Here is a 23766-nt window from a genome sequence, read left to right as displayed (position 1 = left end):
AGATCAGAAAATACATGTTTCAATGATTTGTAAGAATAATCCAACCAATATAACAACTTCAAACAGTCAGTAATGTTTCACCGTGAATTTCTAGTATTTACCAAAAGACAACATTTCGATCTATCTTTTCGGATAAACTTTCTAGGAAATCAATCTTACTGCCTTTAGTTTCAAGTTACCGTTCTACTGCCTCCTAAGTGTTGACCAATCATTTGATTTCATTAATATTTATCGATAACGACGCCTTGTGCGACGCGCCTTCGCACTGAGGATCGTACGCACACTATGCTACCTTTGGGCACAGATATAAGAGCGATTCAGAAAGTTTATTACGAGATAATTTGAAGAGATTTTTACCAAAGATTTTAAGGTAGGTGAAAATGAAATAGTTCTTGCGTTTATGTTTCATGAAGCTTGGTACAGGGTTAAACAGAAACATGTTTATATGAGTGGAGTTTCAAATAAGGTAAGTAAAGTAAGAAATAAAGAATTTTCATCAAAACTTAAATCTATATTTTCGAATAAGGAATTTAAAATATAGCTTTCCATTTAACAATGATTTTCTATGTTAACTTATGATCGAGTTCATAAAATCATATGAAATAACTTCGACATCTTTGGTTTGCCACAGAGCTACTTCTAACTGTATAAATTGGATCTATCCTTTTAGGAGTTCATTCAAAGGCTTTTTAGAGAGATTAATGGCTGGTTGTCTTTATTCATTAACAATTGACACCATAACGGGCCGTGAAATAACTAATTTTCATCTTAACTTTTATCAAGAGCTTTATACCACATAATATGTACTAGAAAGATCGTTTAAAATTGGGACAAGGACTACTCTCTCTCTCTCTCTCTCTCTCTCTCTTTCTCTCTCTCATTTTTTTTAGTAAAATTTTTTAATAAATCAAACCCAGACAAATCTATTCGATTTAACAGGCGTCTGCATTTTGATAGAAATTTTGATAGAAAGTACAATGTGTTTAAATTAAGATGATTTTATTGTTCTCTTTTCGGTATAAAGTTGATTTTAATCTCTATTCGTAATTTCAATAACAACTTGTTAAAAGATGTTATACGATATTTGAATCATACAGTTTTGTTTATATTTTTTATTATACACAATGGTTTCAAAAGCCAGCGAAATAATCCATCTCATTTCACTCTACTTTTTTTAACCCCGATTATCAAACCTCGAAGACATATTTCTTTTTCATTTATGTTTGTCTAACTGTATGTCCGTCTTCAATAGTTTGGATATTTCGACATTATATTGTAACAGTATCTAACCAAATTTTCAGGTTTGGCAATTATAGTTTACAATATATGCAATACTTATTTAGATGATCTCACATCTGTCTTTTTTTATTCTACACTTATAAATCTTCCTTACTGCGATCCCACAAGATACATGCCTGACATTTCTCCTGATAAAACAAATATAGTTTTTCGAATATTTATCACACATTAGTTTAGTTTGCTGCTGTTGATAGGCAGTTCTATACGACAAACACTTAATTATTGTTGCTATAGACTAAGAAGGTTGGCAGCAAGTGTTGTTTTGTAATACTTTAGATTAACTCTGCGCTTCGCACAACCATTCAGTCGACAGTACCAGAATACGGTATATATATTATCATTCAAATAAACATATTATAACAAGTCTGTCATCCATATACGTCAATTATCCATGTCTCTGTAACTTCCGCATCCTAGTAAATGGAATAATGAGATCTTTTTTAATACCATTCGACGTTATTAATACTTATGGTCGTTAATTATGGTTTAAATTAGAGTGCGCCATAAGCTTGTCTATGATACACAAGCAGCACAATATACATTATACAGGAAAAATTTTCGCCCCGATTTATTTTCGCTCCTTAAAATCGTCAGCGGACGATTTAAGACTGGGCGAATTCGGATATCTTAAATTATCTCAGTACTTTCATTACGCATCTTAAAATCTCTTCTTTCAAAAGTCTGTGAAAAAGTCTTAAACTATTTTTCAAGAACAACGTACAAATCATTCAAACTCCATATACGTTTACTCCTATGATTTTGGTTTAACATCAGCACTAAATGTAGGCATTTTCTTAAAACCCTGTTCACGCACTTTACTTTTCATACAGAGTATCTACACATAGTATGGCTTTCAGTGAATTTGAAATTTTCAACACCACCAAATTCTAGTACCATACCGCTTTCAATATGATTTAAGACCAGTGAAATGTGACACCATTGAATACACACATTTATAAAGATATAACAATATAGATATATCGATCACATTGTCGTTCTGTGGTTTCGCACTTGTAACTCTATATTTTGATCAATTCCGTAGCCCTTGTCATGTACCCTTTATGCGATGTAAGTCTTAAAAGGTCACACGTGATCGATGACTAGGGGGGATGATAATTGCTAGATCTCGTTTCAAGACGCCTTGCAATGCGATATTCTGCAAATTGATATGCATCGACCAATTTGACCAACTGACCAAGTGCTTTAACATTATGCTTACTTTCTCGGACCATGATTATCAAACTGACACATTTCATGATATGATAAAAATAAAGATTTCAATTACAATCTTAATTGAATTTTCTCAGATTAAATATTTGTTTGCAAGTTGAAATGACTGATAATCGGTAGGACGTTTTAGAATGGACGGCAACGGTAGAGGGCTCTTGCATCGAAAGAAGCGCTTTCTAGTACATGTTTGAATATAAATTATTTCATGTATTGCAACAGCAAATTCTAATGAATATGTTTATTTCTTGTTTTTACAGTTTTTCAAATAGAGTTACCAAGCAAGAAATTTGTAGAATGGTGTACTTACAGCGAGCTCTTTTTTCCTTGGTGTTCCTTATTACGTATTCCGTGACGTCAGCAACCAAAGGTCAGCTCTGGGACTCTGTAGTAAGTAACATTCACTTCTTGTTCTTTATTGCGTTTAGCAGTTTTATATACGTGTACATCTACATATAAAATGGGTGCAATGGTTTCTTCTGCATTGAACATTCAAGATTTGGCCAAGGGTATTTCGAATAAGACCTACAAAACGAGTCAACCGTCTAAGATGAATTACGGAGATCTTAAAAAATATGGATTATTTTTATGCAGAATAGAAGAAAAAGACTTACAACGGTGTTCTTTATAAATGTGTCTTCAGATATTAAAAGATGCATCCAATTCACTGTCAAAATAAAAATGAAGACTTTCAATAGAATACCTGCTTCGTGTTTTCGTGTTTCAGCCGAGTATTCAGTAAGTTACATCATATAGGCGATCCTCAATGCACTTGGTGACGGTGATTTGAGGAAAACCTCAATTAAGGAAACCTCGCAACTAATGTCAGTGTTGGTCAATGACATTTTCAATATATCATAGAACGAAACATCACAAGTCCATATTACATGATTTGTAACAACATAAGACAAAATCACATGAATTTGGAAATGAATATTGTCAGCATTTTATTATTTTGGTTATTTCATAAACAAGATAAAATATGCTTAGCATCAACATGTAAAATGTTGTGCTACCCCTTTAATTATGTTTACATCGTAGAGCAACTAAACACTGTAATATGCATTCATATATATAGTTGTACATGGATAATTATTCATTTATTTTGCTTTTCCTTTAATCAAGTCTTCATCGGATAAATGTCAGCTATTATCCGAAATAGCTGATGCAAAACCCCTTCAATTTTGTATTTATTTCACATTAATTCGACCGATGCGTACATTTCCCTTATAATAAAAGACCGAAAAATCAATTCTTGAAAAATATATATACGATGTACTTTTTATCAGTGGAATAGACGCATCTGTCAGAAATGTTTTACTTTTTTTTCTATTTCTTTTAAAAAATGGAAATATTTATGAGAACGAATCCAAAGTACGATTTTTTAACAAAAAATTAAAATTTAATACCTGTGATGCAACCAAACAGCTTGTCAATATTTTTTATTTCATGTTGTGTAAAGATCAATTTTTCATCACTTATTCATGCATTGGCATCACACTTTATAAATTTGTGATGATGAAAGTGATAGGAAGGTCAATGATAATCGTGTAGTATGTTACATTTATATCGGATTTTATTAAAACCGTACTGATTGATCATCGATTTTATCACGTAAACTTGAAAGCAGATACTTAAAAGTCGTGTTTTGGCTCATCTTTAGGTGTCAAAATTACAAATGTTTTATTCTCGTCGACTGTATTTGTTGGATATCAAAGGACGAGAGAGAGAGAGAGAGAGAGAGAGAGAGAGAGAGAGAGAGAGAGAGAGAGAGAGAGAGAGAGAGAGAGAGAGAGAGAGAGAGAAATAGACGATAGGGCAAACAAAGTTAAAAATATACCCAGGATAATTGCAAAATTCAAACATTTTTCATAATGTCAAACGTTTAGATCAATTAAATGTAAAAAAATGTAACAATTAGATGATCACTTTCCTTCGATGTCGTCAAAAGGAGAATTTTTAAGTCAGTAAAAATGTCTACGAGATCAATTTATACTATAATCCTCGGGGTATATATAGTCTTTAAGTCATGTGCTTTGATCAAATCTTGAACGTAAAAGATTGCAGAATATGGTATTATAGGAATAATGAAAGCTATATCCACTAGTGCATAGTTCGGAGAACATAGTGCATAGTTCGTCGAAGACTTCTGAGCTAACAATTGACAACAGAAAGAAATCCTATAGTTTACATAGTTTATCCATAATCTCTACCAATAAGCTCAACTGGCCTCGAGGATATTTCCAGCCCACGAATAGACTGAATTTTTGCTCATTTATGTTCAATCTATGAGCAGTTATGTAATTTTTAAGATACAGTGGTATAGAAAAATATACATCACTATGTTATTAAGTGCACCTCTCTCTCTCTCTCTCTCTCTCTCTCTCTCTCTCTCTCTCTCTCTCTCTCTCTCTCTCTCTCTCTCAGCTTTACATTTCATTAAACATTTTTAATAAATCGAACTCATGCGATTCTAAACGATTTAACATAATACAGATTTCTTCAAATAGAAGATAATTGAACATAAAAGACCCCCAATTAGATATCATAGCGTAGGACAGAATAAAGCAACGTACTAAGACAGAAGGTAAACTGTCGTGAAATTCAAGCACTGATGAGGAAACCCCTAAGCAAATGATATAGTGTGAAAGTGCATTTTTGATAGCATACGATGGTGAATGTTCGAATATTTATCCTGGATGACGCTCTCCGTCATAAGAAGAGAAAAAGAGGAATCTGTTATAAATCTACTTTTACAAATAAGAAATGTTTTCTCGTTTTGTTGTATTTGGCCAATGCATCAAAAGTACACGCCAAATGCCTAGATGACCCATAGTATTTTCTTCTCCGCTCATAACATTTAGAAGAAACGTAGCTCTTATAAGTTCCAGACGTTTCTGGTTAACCAAATGATGTATCTTTTGTGACCTATGTGTCAAATTTCATCGAGGTTCCCGGAGAAAATATCCATTTTGCCAAATTATTCTTTATTAGCGTTTTTCATCCATTTATCATATCAATTTGATCAAATTTACCCCTTTATAAAATTTTCGAGATACCAGGACGAGTAATGTGTTTGACCGCTGACTCAGACATTGAGGGAAGAAAACAGTAGAAACGTTCAACAAAACCCCAGAATCTTTGGCCAGCGTTGATTTGGCATGAGTACATGTTAAAACTTTCCTAGCATATGTACATGTATAGACAACAAGAGCCAATTTCTTTACAATTCCATGGAAAATATATCTTAATTAGCAACTTATATTAAAGAGCGACTTGGAAAATGAAGGTGATATATTTGCTTCCGACATATTAGTCCCGGGTTTTTTTTCAGAATAGGCACCATATCACCATACCCAATTTATTAACTTCTTTCTACAGAAACACATTACCATATACAATTCTTTCTCTCTTTTTTTATCAATATAGGTCCCCACCATATGCCTGAGGTGAAGTTGAAAGCATCTCGCTTCGTTAGCGATTGCTCTTTCTTACTATAGGCAGTCCAGTGCTATTTAAACTGTGTAATTGTTCAATTACATGCACAATGTATCATCCTAATTCACCGAAATGAAACTCAGGGTTTCCTATTTGGATCACATACATTTGATGTAATTTCAAATTTCGCATAGTCTTTGTGTTTTTAGAATTAGTTACCCTCTAGTCTCTCAAAAACAAGCACATGTGCATTACGATATAGTACTACTTATTCTACTGAAGTTGGTAGGATGTATGTACCCACGTTTGTGTTTTTCTTTCTTATTCAGGAATCAGACTTAGATGACACGATTGAAAGTGGGGACCCAGTTCATAAACCATTAATAAACTTTTTAATTAATCCCAAAGACCTTCATAAGGCAGGCATACCAGAATCATCAAGTGAAGAAAAAAGATTTGGGTTTGCTCCAATGCGAGGAAAAAGATTCAACAACGACGTGGAATTCCCATTAGTTCGGAACAATAAACGTGCTCGCTTTTTCGGTCTTCGAGGCAAAAGAGTTCCAAGTCTAGAACAGAGGCTTTCAGATGAAGACTTTAAGAATATTCTTGGAAAACTATTGAACGATGCGTATGATTTTTCAACGAATTCAAACGATGCAGGTCAGTATTGAGTTTTACTCTATTTCTGTATTTTCAATAAACGTTGTTGTAAATATGCATGTTAAATAACCGATGTTTGGGTATTGGTTATTTAATACAACATCAAAATGCGAGTGGTTAATGTAAATTTAGACCAAGCCCAACATTACTTTGTAGAGAGTATAGCATATAAAGCTTTTAAGAATTAAGCATAAATGGAAACCTTTTTCTCACAACAAATATCATTTAGTTAATTGATAATTCTACCCTCAATATCGACCCAAAAACCTTTCTATAGTGCCATAGATCTAATGCATAGAATGGTGTAATCGGAAAACTCCAAAGTCACAAAATATGAATTAACACTCACCTATAGCATGTTTGAGAGAAAAAAATCTTCTATTCAAACAAGGTCTTTATTTGTGCTTAAGATCAAAGACACATTCAATGCATTGGGGGAGGATGGGGCAAACCCACCATCAGAAAAAACCGTGGCCACTCTTTCCATTTTAACGGTTGATTAAATATTTACACTCTTTCCTCGTCCTTATTCACCCGGATCAATGTGTAATTAAACGATGGTATCTAGCGATAATATGCAATCACTCCGACAATTTGGCATTTCAGATACGATTTTAATTAACGACACATTGAAAATTATGCTTTTCTAGATTAATATTGCTGTATGACACGTAATATGATTTGCTATGGCTCAATAGCAAAATAGATAAACCGTAGTCTAGATAATTTCTTCTGTGTTTACTACAGAAACACCCATTCCTGTCATTGATCGGCGTAAGATTCTAAAAACCGCAGTTATTATAAAACAATTTATTTCGAATTCCTATCTTCTTTGAGCAAGTACAATGAAGTTAGTCATTAAGAGTGAGATAATGGCGGCTTTATTAAATTTATATGGCACTAAATCTGCATCATATAATCAATTTTCTAATAATGTTTTGCAGTTAATGCTGAGAAGTTCATTCTGTACATTACATCATTCGAGAACAATTCATTATGACGTCACGAAGATTATAGAGACTTGATCAATTGATACATGATGATCATTCATCTATTTTTTTAACTACACAAATGAAGAGATCTGGAATTTATACTATGAATTCTTGACTTGCATAGATCAAAATAAGTCAAAATAACAGTCTAAATAAGGATAGACATAGTTTTAATGAAAATTAGGGTTGCATTTAGCAAGTGTTATCTTTGGTAAAAAACAAAATTAAGAATTCTATGCCCACATATAAATAAAGTTAATTTGAAAACATTGTAATCTTCAATATGTTTGCAATGATTTGACAGAGAAAGTGTTAGCGTCTCGGTTTAATTTTTGTTTTTAATTTTAAAACTTATCACAAACCACAAAGCAAATCACAACAAAGTGATTACAAAGTTCGCAGATAAACCATATCTGTTTGGTTTATTTTAGAAACATATATTTATAATTCAAAATAATTGAATTTATATTTATACCAATTTTGATTGTAATAAAATTACTTGATACGAGAGATGGAAAAGACTAAAACAAGCTGTGCCTGCTACTTGATCCAATTTGATCTTATTAAATGATATATTGTTTTAATTAAAATTAACTTTATGAAGAAAATAAAGTGACAAACGAAACATAGAAGTTATTGATCCCATACAATCGCAATTCTATTTCAAAGTGTTAAAGTGCAAGCACTGCATCGACCTTATCAACATACCACAGGGGTCAAGGATTGAGTGCGCATGTCAACAGCCCTTCAATAAATGACAGATTAAAATTCTGATTGAATAGAAAAATTGTAAATAACTCTCTTAATAGAAGCAAATAAATTTCTTTCTTATGGATGTTGCTAGCAAACATTTTCTTTTTATAGTTTGGGTTCAAGACATTCTCCCTTTTATAATTCTGTCAACTTGATTGGTTTTATATTGTTATGTAATGTTCTTTCGCGTTACATTTACGAGAAGAAAATGCTAATCGCATGGAAGACAATAGTTCTTTCTCCTTTCTCTCGCATTGTATCATTACAGCCGATGACGCAATTAACGTGACGATTGGGATACCGATATGCAAATTTTCCAAATTAGATAATTGCTGTCTTAGTTTCCGGATACCAAATCACTTTTCGAAATAGTCATAAAGAATAATTTAAACAAAAATATCTTTATTTACGGCATGTAGCAATTATATGATACGAAAATTGATTCTCTGTAAATATTGGCAAAACCGCGCCATACGCGTCTTATCTCATTTAGCGCTTGGGTGATATAAACAAGTAACGCAATTAGCTCAGAAAATAGATCCCAGGAAAATACAGGTACTGATATTTAGAAATGCGAGCGCAAAACCTTTCTTCTGCCAGAAGAATTTCCATAATGAATACGATTTCTTTGATTTATTTCGTGTTATAAGATTGTAACGATACTGCTTCGGCCATATTTCTGCTTCGTTATCCACTAGAGTTGTTACATCCGGTGACAGTGGTTTGGAATGCGTATTTAAACCAATATTTAAGCAATCAGGAAACTACTAGCTTTAACCTCGCTGTGTATAAAACACTCGTAAAAAGGGTAGAACCAACAAAGAGGAAAAGGGCGGAAAATGAAGCCATGTTAATTGAAACCACTGTATAAAGATACCTTTTGAATTTTTCATGACTTTCAAACTGTGAACTTGAAAACAGTTCTTGTTTTATAATTAGTATCCCCAGGCATGATGTTATAGTCCTCTGATGGAGTGGGATAAATTAAAAGAGATATTTAAATCAAGCTTTGACTATCGATAAACTACAAACTCGAAAATAATTGTGAAATAGTGCACAGAAAATAAAAAAAATCTAACTCACGATGACATCGAAAGATGCGTTGATGACAAAACCACTTTGTATGTTTAAGTTCAAGGAAGTTCCCCTATTTCTGGTTACTGCCAACGCACTCTGTGGGTGCCTTTGGAGAATTTTATCAATGATAAAAGAGACTGTCAATTTCAAAGCTTTTGCAGTGGATCTTTGACAAACACATTGTAATGAAAATGTATCTCTTTTGTCATTTTATGTCCCACTTTTCCTTTGTTTTAATCGAAATAAATGTGTTGGTTTTTTTGTTGGAGAGGACAAGTTTTGTACGTGGCAAAAGTGCAAATTATTATCAGATTCAATTTTTCATTGATCACATGAAAACTTTTCCTTAATTTAAGCTTTGTTTTATTTTAATGGTATATACTAGTTATATATGATCCGCCTTAGACACTAATAATACGTTTTTGTTTTTTGAATTGTGAGCCTGAGGTATCTTAGTAGATAATAGGATAAACAGAAAGTATTACATAATTTTGTACTATCAATATTCTATATCTTGTATTCACTCGCAAATGTGAAAATAATTGTAACATGTTGGCACAATGTGCATACAAATATCGCTAGCGCTTAGATTAAATTGCAACAGACCAACCCAGTTTATTTCATGTTACGCTTTTTACTATCGTTTAAGTTCTCTCTTCCACCCTATGACGTTACTCTAACTGTATTTGATTAATTGATTCTGATTTATTATCTTTTTCAGATTCAAGTCTTGAGAAAAGATTCCGCTTTACTGCTTTGCGAGGGTAACTAATAAAACCATCCCTGGCTAGAAAAGCAAAAAAATAACTTACTTTACAGAATATGGTGCATTTATCTTACGATACCATTGGAACGCTTTATTTAAAAGTTTTATGTGTGTTCGACAAGACATCTTACCACAGATGGCCTATAAAAGTCTGCAATCGAGGAAATTCAGGTTCAAATGTAATTGTTCACATTTTATAGTTCGCACAAGTATACTAGCATTCATATATATGTTATCAGCACAAACATGAGTCATTGCAAATACTGTTACCTTTGGTTTGTTTGAAATTAAATTATGCATCATTCAACTGGAGTTTATTTTTCATCTCTGTTAAATCAGAAGCAAGATATGACAGTTTATTAAATCAAATACCGCATTTGTAACAATGAAAGATAGCTGCGGACATCGAATTGGTCGATTTAATGAACTACGATTATATCTGCTTGCGGTTCTAAATCTAATGTTAATTAGACATTGGTAAAATGCAACAATTTATTTTGAGTAAATATCGACATGACAATATAAAATTTCAAATTCTGCTACCATGACAATTAAACTTGCTTGGCTGTTGGTAGATACATGCAAAACATTGTTCTCTGAACAACCTAAACTGACTTTATTTGAATGATTAAGGTCTTTAATAACAACTGTCAATCTTCACTTCTTTTTATAAGATACAGAAATATTGTGGTGTAACCAAAAAAATAAACATTAATTTTTTTTCTTCAACAAAATACATGTAACTGGGTTTTTTTTCTTCAAAATTCCAAATGGTAAAAAATCAAAATGAAACATGATGCAAGGTATAATAGATTTTCAAAGGCGGAAAAATGGTTTATTGACAAACGTATATATATATATATATATATATATATATATATATATATATATATATATATATATATATATATATATATATATATATATATTACTTTCATCTAGTAACAGCGTTTTTTGCAAGTTACAGGGTTTGCTAAGTTCTACAACTAAAGGGATTAAACGTCGGTTTGGATAAAGACCAGTGCGAATTTCAGGGCTGTAACTGTATAATAAAAGCTGACATGTCTCTAATCACGGGGTCCAAGGTTCTTGCTGATCACAAATAGATAGATAATCCAAGATCAGGTTCAAGGACCGAAGACATGGAAATAGAATCGTGTCGTGTTTCTTTTACCAATTTCTATTGTAAGGGTATCGAGAATGAATCAATCCTTTTTGTCATTATGATTATGAATTCATCTTTTCTCTATTGCGAACGTTTTTGAACGAAAACACGCGATAAATAACGTAATATCGTATCAGAGACACGTAACATGATTTAAATCGTTTTGTAGATGATAATGATTTTGAAAAAATACGTTTAGAACAATCGATGCCTAAATCATTTCAATTTGCAACATGTGCAATGATAACATAAACAGAAATGATTTAAAATTATATCTCATTTTAAAAATGTACTCAAATGGAAAGAAAAATTAAAATTTTCAACAAAGTTTATAAATCATTCGCTTTATAACAAGCTTATAGATATGCATATCTAAGGTTTAAGGAAGCTGTGTCGGGTTTTGGTACTGTTTTATATATCGGAAATTTAAAGGGGTATAATCTCTCTCTCTCTCTCTCTCTCTCTCTCTCTCTCTCTCTCTCTCTCTGTTCACACAAAAATGGTAAATACTATTTTTCCATACTATATGGATTCGTTAGAAAAATAAACTTCTGAAATCGAAAGAAATGAATTTTCAAAAACAATGAAGAGAGTCGGATAATAACGAAAGATGACCTTGACCTCTAATTACGACATGAAAAAATCTTTAAAACGCATGGACACTACAATAATCTTAACAATGAGTTTGATCTTTAACACTTGATAACATTTAGGTATTTACATTGACTAAGTATTATACATTTTACTTTAGGGAAAAATACTCATCAGCTTTTTAAAACAGGATGTAAACTAACTATCGCTCAAAATTGTTAGAACAAGAATTTTGTAAGCTATCTATTTCATTATAACGTAATTATGTGTTTGTTAAATATATATCATTACTTGTGATGATTGCTTTTCTTTTCCGTCACCGACTGATACGTTTAATCATAAAATGGCCCCAGATAAAGTGTATTTATACCAACTTTATCTTTGGTTTTTACCATTTTTCACCTGCCGGTGGATACAACTTTACTTTGTATGTAACAACCTTTATATGAATAATGTTTTTGAAATGCATGTACCATGAAAAATTAAAAAATGAAAAGTTTACAAATTATGAATCTCAATTTTTTAATTAAACATTCAAACAAATTTCGAAGTCTCAAATTAAAAGTAAAAACTGAATACAACCTCGGCGACTATTACTTTTGTCTTTTTAAAAAAGCCAACACAAGCAAAATGCAAGGGTTCTATTGAAATAAAATGAGTTCACGATGATAGTGAACAAAGAAAACATCGATTTTAGAAAGGCAAGCATCACAAATGTAAGTAAAAATAGACAAAGTGTTATAAAATTAGCAAACACCTCTCGTCTAGGATTAATAGTTGTATAAGAAAACGAACCAAATTTTATTGCGGGCGATTCATACGATGAAAAATGTTTAATTAGCACAAAAAGAGAGCAGAGAAAGGAAAGCTAAAGAGGAGAGACTCTTTGGGAGTAAAAAATCACTGGTTATGTTAGGATGCCTGTAACTGAAACCTTGTTCAGCATGAATACCGTATGAAAAGCTATCTATGCGGACGAGGAAGCTGTCTATGATATAATAGTTTGGTAATGAGGAAAGATCAAAATACGATAAGTAAAGTTTTACTACGATTTTCAGAATGTCCAAAGTCCATGACAATATTTTAGCAGTTCATAATCCGGTTGGTCATTTAAGGTCACGGGTGAGTGAATGGGGCGAAATTTGAGCGATATTAAAGCTTTCTACAATTGATTAAGATGAGTTACAAAATAAATCGTTAACATTATTACAATAACAAAGGAAACAGAAAATTTATCGAAAGGAGGTTCATTTTAAAGGTTTGAATATTTTCCTCAACTTTTCTAAACTTTTCAACCTCCCTGGCAGTGGCAAAACGGTAAGCTACAGTAAGCTTTAGGACGAAGGCATATAAAGCCACATTTACATAAACTTAAGTACAGATTTAAGATGCTTTGGTAGCAAAAGAAATGATTCAGAAGGGGGATTTATTTTCACGTTTGATCTTAAATCATTTTAGACTTACCATCATATTGAAATTTCCAAAGAATACATAACAGAGATATTCTTGGTTTGTCAAGAGTTGAAGGAAATGCATAATTATGCGTTTAATGTTTTGCATTTTCGTATAAATATTTATGAAAGCTCTCAGAGGGCCGGTCAGATTCTATATCAAAAGATATCAAAAATCACTACATTAAGGGTTTTAGATTTGGTAAGAAAGTTTAATCTCTTTAAGCAAAATTGGTTTCCTTATTGAATTTTTTATGCATCAGATGTATGCTATTAACATTTATTTTGTTATGCTTCGTTTGGCTATGGTGTTGTTATTAAATGTACGTCGGACTTCAACAAAGTTCACAAAGGTGAACACGGCAAGCGCTGGAAGCTGTTAACAAGCTTTTCAAGAGCAATATGGTAAATTTAAAGGGGCATGGTCACAATTTTGGTCAAATCTTATTTTTATATTTTAATTGTTTACAATGCTTTAGTAATGCATTTCTAATGGTCAAACAAAACTGTGCATGTCAGTCGTACAATTATTAGCAACAAAGCTCACAATTCTTTATTATGTAAACAAGGCTCGTGCCATGTTTTTGTTTACATTGGTTCAATATACCAGTAAAAGTTCTTTTCAAACTGATTTCCCTATCTGCTAATTTGTTTTGAAGATAAATAAACAGTTCCTAGTGTTTGCTGTATTCATCTTAGGTCTAAACCTGAAATTCATACTTTAGTATTCATAATGTAAACAATAACAAGAGTTTTGTTTACAAAACAAAGAATTGTGAGCTCTGTGTCTCTCTTATAACTCGACGACTGACACTCAAATTTTGGTTGCTTATTCGAAATGCCTTATTGAAGCATTGCGAGCATAAAAATGGAAAAATAAATTTTGACCAAAATTGTGACCACGTCCCTTTAAACAATGAAGTAAATAAGCTATGTCATATAATAAAAATGTTTCTGGGATTTTACAATTTGGCAGTAGAAATCCTATTTGCAAAATACTGCTGATGATACTTAACATACATCCTTAAAGACGATAATTAAGTAACTCTCATTTGGAGTCATATGACTTAAAATAAAACAGATTTGCGACACATTGCAATTAAAGTTGTATTAGAATTGGTGTCCTGGCACAGTTTACATAAATATTTTGATGCTAATGATATATGTTGGACATAACTATTGGTTGGTTTTACCTCGAAATTTGAATCCAAACGTCATATAAACAACGTTTCTGAAAGAGCATATGCAACATTGATTATTCCAGACTTTAATTTGACCGATGTTGTTTGATGGTAAATCATTTCTAAATTTTGTTCAGTGGAGGAAAAATTTACCAGAGTAAAGACGTCTTACTTGTAAAAAAAAAATCAGTATTTGTCAAATTTCCTTGGATTCAAAATGAGTTAACACTGAGTCAAATTGCTTATGAGTGTTGAAGAATATCTTTTGTGCATGTATGTATTTCATTTGAATGTATGTATTATTTTTTTTTTTAATTTTAGGATTAACTTTACAGTCAAGTGTAAAAAGGGCAGTACAAGATAATAGTGTCGCTTGAAAAGCAGCATGAGAAACCTTACTAATCACTTGGCGAAATAGTGAGATTCAGCTAAGACTGAAATAAAATGAACTTTATTTATTTTACAACGATTGATAAACAAGTTCGCCAACTAATATTAATATTTTTCGTCGGCACGGTTGTCAGCGCGAGGGGGTCATTGAGAGGGCAAAGAGATTAGCTATAAATTTTGAGCGACTGTGTAACTTACAGGTTAATTTTTCATAATCAACTTTGATACATCTTTGCTTCAAACTGCTTGCTTTAAATTAAAATCTAAAGACAATTAACATGTTTACATCAGAAGCAGAAAAATAACGCAAAAATATATTTAATGGAGAAGCCCATGAAACACCTTTGGCTACTAATCTCTCTGATGCTTTTCTCTTAATTAAAATATTTGTACTTTTCTCAATGAAAATTATCAAATACCCAGTAGTCATTTTTAACCAATTTTAGAAAATTAACCTGTGATTAAAAAAAAACAATTATGAGTTAACAGAAGGTTAGGTAATAAAACATAGGGCAAGTGATCAGTAAAGCTTCATTGATATTAAGGTGAGCTTATAGAATATGAATGGTTCGAAAAATTTGTGGCATTTCCTCACCTTTTACTAATATATTTATGAAACATCGGCGAGAGCTTTGGGAGCAAATCATTATCAAGAACCAAAAACACAAGAGAAGAAATAGTTCGAAGAAAGTATCGCACGTTTAGATACGAAAATATCAAATGGAAACCATTAAAAAGATTAAAAGGATCTAAATGAAATGGTTATATTTTACCAATGACTTTCTCACTAATTAAATTCCTGTGCTCACAATAGGAATACTTGCGTACGGCAACGGATTTTCCTATTGTTGCTTTTCAATGTTGCATCCAACTAAGTTGAATTGCGGAGCGTATTTGCAAAGTCGATTTTGCGCTATTTAAGAGACTACATTGATTTGTAGATTAATTGTTAAACTGAGATAACGCGATCTCTATAATATGAACAAAAGTGATATAAAGTTTTGGGCTGTGGTTCACAGACTGCCATCAAATATTATTGGTATTAGGTCCTTGGTGCTATTTCAAGACACTGAACCCTAACATCATTGACACCTACAAAAATAGAACAATATATATTTCTCAGAATACTTTGAACTGCGTGTACTATCATGTTCATTTTCATACGTATTTTTTTCGATGCTTCCTAATTCCAGAACGTGGTCGATCCTCGCCAACCCAACCATCCTCAGTAAATATCAAAATGGGATCTGAATTTCAAACAACACGTTATTTCTTGGAACTTTACAGTCATTAGCCGTCTCATTTACACAGTCCAAAAAACTCAACTGTGAGTTATTTACTAGTAATTGATGTAAAACTGTTACTCATTAATGATTAAGTGCGTTAATAATTGCGTTTGAGACTGGCGTTCTTTAATCACTCACTACAAAATTCAAAAGTGTTAAACATTGAGAATTTTTACTTTAAAATTCGATGTCTTTATAAATGCAAATGATAAGACCATACTTAGTTAAAATGTTTTTTGTGCATTATTGATGGCAATTTTAAAATTAATTCTAGAAACAAGATTTTTATATAGAAATTTTGATTTACGCATTTGAAATGATTCAATTCTTTTCATAATTCATTTTTTTTAAAGAGATACGTGTCATTTCGACATATTAACAATGAATCTTGTTATTTAGCACATGACGATACGTACACGTAAGCAAAGAGTAAGCGTGTTTTGTTGTTGAAAAGACCAACTTCAATTAGCACTTCTTCTACAGGGCCAAAAGATCGCGCATATCAGTGGTTTGTAAGTGTTGTTCACATGATAAATTGACACAGTATAGTTAGAGAAAAGGTTAAAATCTTGCTAATACTTGGTTTATATCATATTTGAGACAATGTGGCAAAAATCAATATTCCAAAGAGATACCAATCTTTTTTTTTAAATGTAAGAATACCCAACAATATTTCAAATCTATACTTATATCTAAAGAGTGCATAAAATAAAATCATTTGTCTTTAGTTTATGTGTGGAATGCAACAAAATGAGGTTCAAGTAAACTTCGAACGTGTATGCATACATGCAAAATCATATTAGACAAGCATTAAACATGGATCAGAGGGATGAGAGAGGTGTTATTTGTATTCATTTAAGAGTCTTGGTGGGTGGAGATTTCATGTATAGTCACTTTAAGCATTTTTGCTTTCATCTAACAGCAATTAAATGTACATTATATGTTTCTTTGTTTCATGGTCACTAATTTACAATCTTCTCCGGCATAATTTAAACCGCAATTAGTGTTTTGATGTCAAATATCTGTCGTCATATTAATAATAGAACGGTCCACAAACACAGCTGTAAAACTACTCATCACTAATAATTATATGCATAATTAAATACGTTCGTCACTGGTGTTCTCAATAATTCATTTGAATTTTCCCCTGGTGGTAGGTAACTTTATATATATGCAATTTTTATTTATAAATTTTGTTAATCATTGACCTGATTTTTTTTACAGTGTCATCTTTTTTTGGAGTTACTTTTATACCACATTGCTTAACCCAGAAACCTTGCAAAGTAGGCTGTATTAGTGCTTTTTTAATTATCGAATACTGGAATATAGATTGACAGTGCATAATTTGATATGTCTTTCAAGAGACCATAAAACGTTAATCTCTGTTTAATACCTTGGATTATAACATATTTGAGAGACAAACTCAAATCAATTTCAGAAGAGATACCTTATCTCTCCAAACCAGTAAGAAGACCCGACAGAATTACTCATTTATGCAAAAATAGAACAAAGACTATCAATCGACAATAGCTTCGTTGAGTGTTTACATGGAATCGCAAGAAAATTATAATAGGCCTATAGTGAAGTTCTTAGGTTTTTCAGTATAATGACAGTGCGGGGTGGGGGTGTAAATTGCACAGATTTCGCAATTATTCAAACTGTGAGAAAAGTTGCGCAAAAGCCAGACAAATCTTGTTGATTTCAGAGAGCCATGGCTGAGTGGCTGACAATGAGATAGACAGGCCTATATCACAATGCTGTTTAACACAACTACCCAAAGTCCAAGCTTTTGATGGTCGTGGCCATTTTAAGGTGAAATAACCCTCCTTGAAAAAGTCACTCAAATTAACAGTGAATTATTTGATTATGAACGATATAATGATGAATAAACTGTATACATGTCAAATAAGCAAAAAATTTGCAGTTTTGGGATATAAAATGAATATCTAAAAAATTCAATTCAGTAAGTAACGACAAAAGCCCCTACGGGATTTGAACTAGGGATGTACGGATCACAACCCCGACACTTTATCCACTCGGCTATGGACTAAGTCACATGTCATTGTCGATTAATTCCTTTTAATAAAACGAAATGTCGTTTCGATCAGAGGTCAGCCATTTTGTGATGATGTGTCATTCCACCTTAAGACTTCATTAATCTACCTTAGAGGGAGGGCTTTGTATAAAATTTAGGAAATTGTTTCAGTTTTAATGCTGAAATACGTTATCTAAACTTTTCTGTGGATACTTGTAATAGTTTGTGACAAAGAAATTTAATTCTAATATTTTTTTAAGGTTGACCACTCAGCCTCCTTAAAAATCATCCAAAGTGTTGTAGATAAATTTAAATTGATTATTTCTGTTTTAAGATCTGCACCATAAGACTTAAAGTATGTATCCTAAATAATGACCAATGCAATCAGCACAGTATTACACATGTAATAAAATCTTAATGTTTACTGACCTTCTAAGAAGAGAGATATAACTCTCAGTTGGTGTGAATGACTATTGTAAAGGCAGAGTTTTACATGTTTACATAAACTAAGACTTTAAAAGTTTTGAAAACATTTATATTTTGATAAAATGTAAACTCTATTCTAATTTTTATTTACACATGTATTAATTCCAACACATGTAGAAATTGTTTAGTTGTCTTAATGTCAAATTTGTTAACAAAAAAGACACAAGTATGTCAATATATGAATGAAAGAATGTTTTTAAAGTGTTATAAATTGATTTGTCATAATTAAATTTTATATGAAAAACATGCAATTTTCATGTGAATTTTGCATGAATTTTATATGAATATGACACAAATATCTAATCGCATGAAAAACATACGAAAAATTATTCGCATTTTTCATGCGAATATCATGCGAACATATTCGCATGATATTTGCATGAGAAACTTTTCATCTGATTTTCGCATGATTAGCGCATGATTTTCATGCGAAAAGGAAATCGCATGAAAATTATGCGAGCCACTTTTCCCTGTGTATATACCAGTTTGTTTTAATGTTTTAATAATGATTTTATTGCAAAACGTATATTTTTTAAGTACATGTAGAAACGTCAAAATCAATATTTTGGTGATGTTGAGAACGGATTATTTTTTTATATCTTTCTACAATGAAAAAATTAAGTTGCACTTTGTCACTCGTATTCTTTACAACAATATCTTTCAATTAATTTAGTTTTTAATGACAATTTTCATAAAGTGACCAAAAAAAGTAAAGTTAGCAGATGCCCTCTTTAACATGAAAGCATAGAAAATTCTGGGGTCAGCATAGATGAGATTATTTGATTTGAATTTACTTGAAGAACTTATATAATCCCAACAGTCACGAAAATTTCGCCTTGTCTATATCAAATTTTAAAAACTGCTGTCGTGTTTTATAAAATAAGCTTATAGGGTGAAAAAACTGACATGGGGTATACTTAATAACCAAAGGAAAATGTGAAGTCTTTTAGATAAATAGAGCTCGAGACTAGAGAATTTGTGAAAATCGTTAACTTTAGATATGCATGTTTCACAAGAATTTCATAATGAAAGTAATATTATGAAACGTTTTGATATTGAGTATGCTGTATTTTGAGCTGAGAGCACACAAATACAGGGATTGAAATAAGCCGTGATTTTGACTTCTCTTGCAAATGATAGCCTTGTCAATAGTCAGTTTTTGAGATGTTTCATTATTTAGTACTGTATGCTATGAATTAAAATAAAGGAAATTTCTGAGTGTGCAATTATATCGAGTAAAGGCTACCTAACCAAAGAATTAAAATTGCACATATCCAATGCATCGATTCTAACCATTTCTAGGATTGGACATCAAAATAATCTTTAATAGTGGTAAACAATGACGCCTTAGATACATGTATATTATGTAGCTCTGACGTCAGATGAACGTACAATACGTACCAGGCTGCGATTCTGATCCGTTGAAATGATTATCGGACAACACACCCATCAAAATCATAATCTCATACTTTGGTAAACTATAATTCTTTTAAATCGTGCTCCTTTCTGACCCCCCCCCCCCCGAAAAAAAATAATACTTGAACACTCACCCCGACCTTTTTGCAAGTTTTGGTCGCTTGCTGTTTTTTGCAGGTTGCAAGCGCGTGGTTTTTGTGTAATTTTAACCAAACTTCTTGGACTACTCGTGCAGATGTGTGCACTATTGTTTTCCTAATATTTAACTGACTATTGGCTTGTATATTTATATTCTTTATCGATCAGAAATATGGGTTTGCAATGAATAATTCTTTTAAGTTAAGATTCACGGTGATAGAAACATACTGTAGACTTTCAGTAGGACATAACTATTTCTTGCGTTAAAACAATTTAAAAATGACGCTGGATTCAAGCGAAATGTACACCGATTGCGTAGTCTAAACTCAATAGCCAGACAAATCTTGTTGATTTCAAAGAGCCATTGTTGGATGGCAAGTAGTGAAATATACAGGCCTACGTCACATTGCTGTTTGACACAACTACCCAAAGTCCAAGCTCTTGTTAAAATGCATAGTTCTAAAAACCAGAAAATTCAAAAGTTCAGTTCACTTTCATAGACAGGTTACGTGGAAACGTTGATTTCTTGCAAATAATGGAATTGATTTTTTTGCTAACTAAAAAAAAATAGTTGAATAAGACAAGAATATGGATAAATGGTAATCATTATATAAAAGCAATTACATAGAAAACTCTTAACTCGAACTATACTTAAAATAGCTAGAATGTTGGCTTCAAGTGTGTCTTTAAACATTATAAAGTTTCTATAAAATTTTGAGGGGCTCGAGTTGAAGTATTTTACAGTTCTTCAGATATAATTGGCAAAGAAAGATAACTTCTCAAATGCTATTCATCAAGTATGACTGGGGTATTGAATAAACAATCATGTCTGACACAAAAAAGGTATTGTTTACACTTGAAATATACATGCGCGGGTCTAGAGGGGGTCGGTGGGTCCTGACCCCCCCCCCCCCCCCCTGGAAAATTCAATTTTCTAAAATTCTAATTTCTGAATTCCCAAATTCAAAATTCACACAGTAAAATGACCGAAAATATGCCTCGGACCCCACCCCCGGAAAACTTAAATATCCAAATATCCCTTGGACCCCCCCCCCCAACAACCCCACCCCTCCGGGAAAAAAATATGGATCCGCGCATGATATACTCTTTCCTGTTTTTTATTCAATTTGTATAAAGCAAGAGAATAATGAATGGCTATTATATACATGTATATAAAGTTTTAACACTGATTGGTGGTCAGCACTCAGCATTGCTGGTAGTAAAACAAGTACCATAAATTAAAGTCCCACGACAAATGCAATAAATTATTGTATATAAACAGTATATTGACACATACAAATAATCACACAATAAATACATTTTACCCTTATTTTTAATATTGGATTTTTAAAAGCGTTAAAGGCAACGATGATTAAAACCGCACCACGTGCAGAACGATGTCACTCTTTGTCCCCCTACCGAATAAATATATCAGAAACTCGTGCATTTTTATTGTCTATTTATTTCACTTGATAAAATTAAAACAGATCATAAAACATTTCCTTATTCAACTTCATTTATAAATTTAAAAAATCGTGCATTACTAATATTGATTATTTTCATTGCCATTTTTTAAAGACACTTATCCAGGATTAAAAATGTTTTTTGCCAACGTTCAGCACATAAGACATCCTGAAATCACATGTAACAGTTCATCTATATTTTTCACACTTCATAGCCATCCTGATTTGTGAATAATATTTTCTTGTTGCAGTCTGGTTCAGACTAGTTCCGTCAGCTGTCCAGATATCCCATTTTGGCACCATCAGTCCACGGGTATTCCAAAACTGTACGATTCTGTTGGCGGAATAAAACTTTTGAAGGAATAGATTTATCTTGTGTACTTTAAAGTTATAATCTTCAGCCGTTAATCCCCTGGATTTATTCCTACGAAAAAGGCTTCCAATGACGACATATTTCAAACTATCGAATGCCAGAAGACTGCAGCCCACCACTATACGAATTGCTTGAATTATATCCATAATTGTTGAAGTAGTCTGTCCGACGTCATCTTCCCCAATTTGGAGAAACACTTTGGTAGGATGAAATGCCTTGCATTCTTTAAACTCCTTACTGTTTAAAAGGTTGTTTAAATTCGAATCTCGTACTCCAAAGTATTTTACTGTGAAGTTTTCAGGAAGGCCAAGATCGGCGTGAAGTCCATCAAAATGTCCATCCGCCAGGTCCTGCTCTAGACGTGCCACAAAACTATGTCCGAGAATTGCAATCCTCTCCATTTATGTAATTTTCAAGAGTTTGACTTCACGTACAACGACTTTCCTTAATAAACTGCCTTTAACTTCTAGTTATGTCATCAGTGTTTTAATGAGTGAAGTTTGAAGCTTTGATCCCTATATATGTGTGTACGAACACGTATTTACAATGAGTGATATTCACACAGCTAACTTGAAATATGCTCACTGACTCTGCTGTTCGAAGTTAATATGGTTTGTTCCCGTTTTGCACACATTTGAAAATTAGGTATCGAAAAAATGTGTGCGAAACGGGAATTTGACCAGGTGAGATAATTGCTTAATTGCTATAGTCTATATCAAAGTTCCAGTTAGGCAATAAAATAAATAAAACATATCTACTCGCAATTGATATTTACATTTATTTTATGTTACAACATAATATAATTTGCATAACAACACATTTACAAAATAATTGAAATCCATGTTCTTGAATCTAATTTCAGACGTCAATTTGGTCATGAACAATTTCATTAATTTATTTAAACAAGAAAGATTATTGCAAAACTATTGTATATGTAGTGCTTTTGTTTAACTTGCTGTCTATAGGAGGTACATGTACATGTAAGTTTGAAGAGAAAATATATTTTAATATTCAATGATTTCTTTTGCTGACATAAATGGAGGAAATGTGGCTAGTGAAAACGCTGCTTAATATTTTTTATTTATGCTGTGGCTTGAATAATCGAATAAAATCGACAAACTGTATGAATAGAAATCGACAATTTTATATGCTTCAAAAACTGAAAAAGATATTTTCACAAAACCTATCAAATGTAGACCTAATTCATGCATGGTCAATCTTCTTCAGTTTGAAGTACATTGTATATCGAATCCCTATTAAAATTATTTAATTCAATTCAATGGTTTATTGACATCGCCATGTTGGCATACAGTCAAAATGATACAATACTTCATAGTCCCTGGAACTGTTTTCTCTGCATAAAACATTTATCCAAGTAGATACATAGACGTTTTGTAGTATTATAATCACATGGATTAACAATGTCTTTTATGGGATCAATACCAAAGTACAATTCATCATTGAAAATATCACAATAATGAAATCGAAGATTGTCATACACAGGACAGTAAAGTACAAAATGTTTTTCATTTTCGACTAATAATTTACAAGCTTAGCATAAACGTTTTTCCTTTGG

At 32.1% G+C, this 23766-nt stretch overlaps 1 protein-coding gene across 1 annotated transcript; it reads left to right on the top strand.

Annotated features, from left to right (window-relative positions):
• Positions 1 to 231: 231 nt before the first annotated feature.
• Positions 232 to 10522, top strand: LOC128189483 (uncharacterized). The gene is made up of 4 exons (XM_052861114.1): positions 232 to 370; positions 2787 to 2916; positions 6294 to 6627; positions 10171 to 10522. Exons 2-4 carry the CDS (start codon positions 2824 to 2826, stop codon positions 10215 to 10217), a joined length of 474 nt encoding a protein of 157 aa, XP_052717074.1. The 5' UTR covers positions 232 to 370; positions 2787 to 2823; the 3' UTR covers positions 10218 to 10522.
• Positions 10523 to 23766: the final 13244 nt, after the last annotated feature.

The sequence above is a fragment of the Crassostrea angulata genome, chromosome 1 (assembly GCF_025612915.1).
Source record: "Crassostrea angulata isolate pt1a10 chromosome 1, ASM2561291v2, whole genome shotgun sequence".
Lineage (NCBI taxonomy): Eukaryota > Metazoa > Mollusca > Bivalvia > Ostreida > Ostreidae > Magallana > Magallana angulata.
Note: the sequence above shows the minus strand (reverse complement) of the source record. Positions and strands in the feature narration are given on the sequence as shown.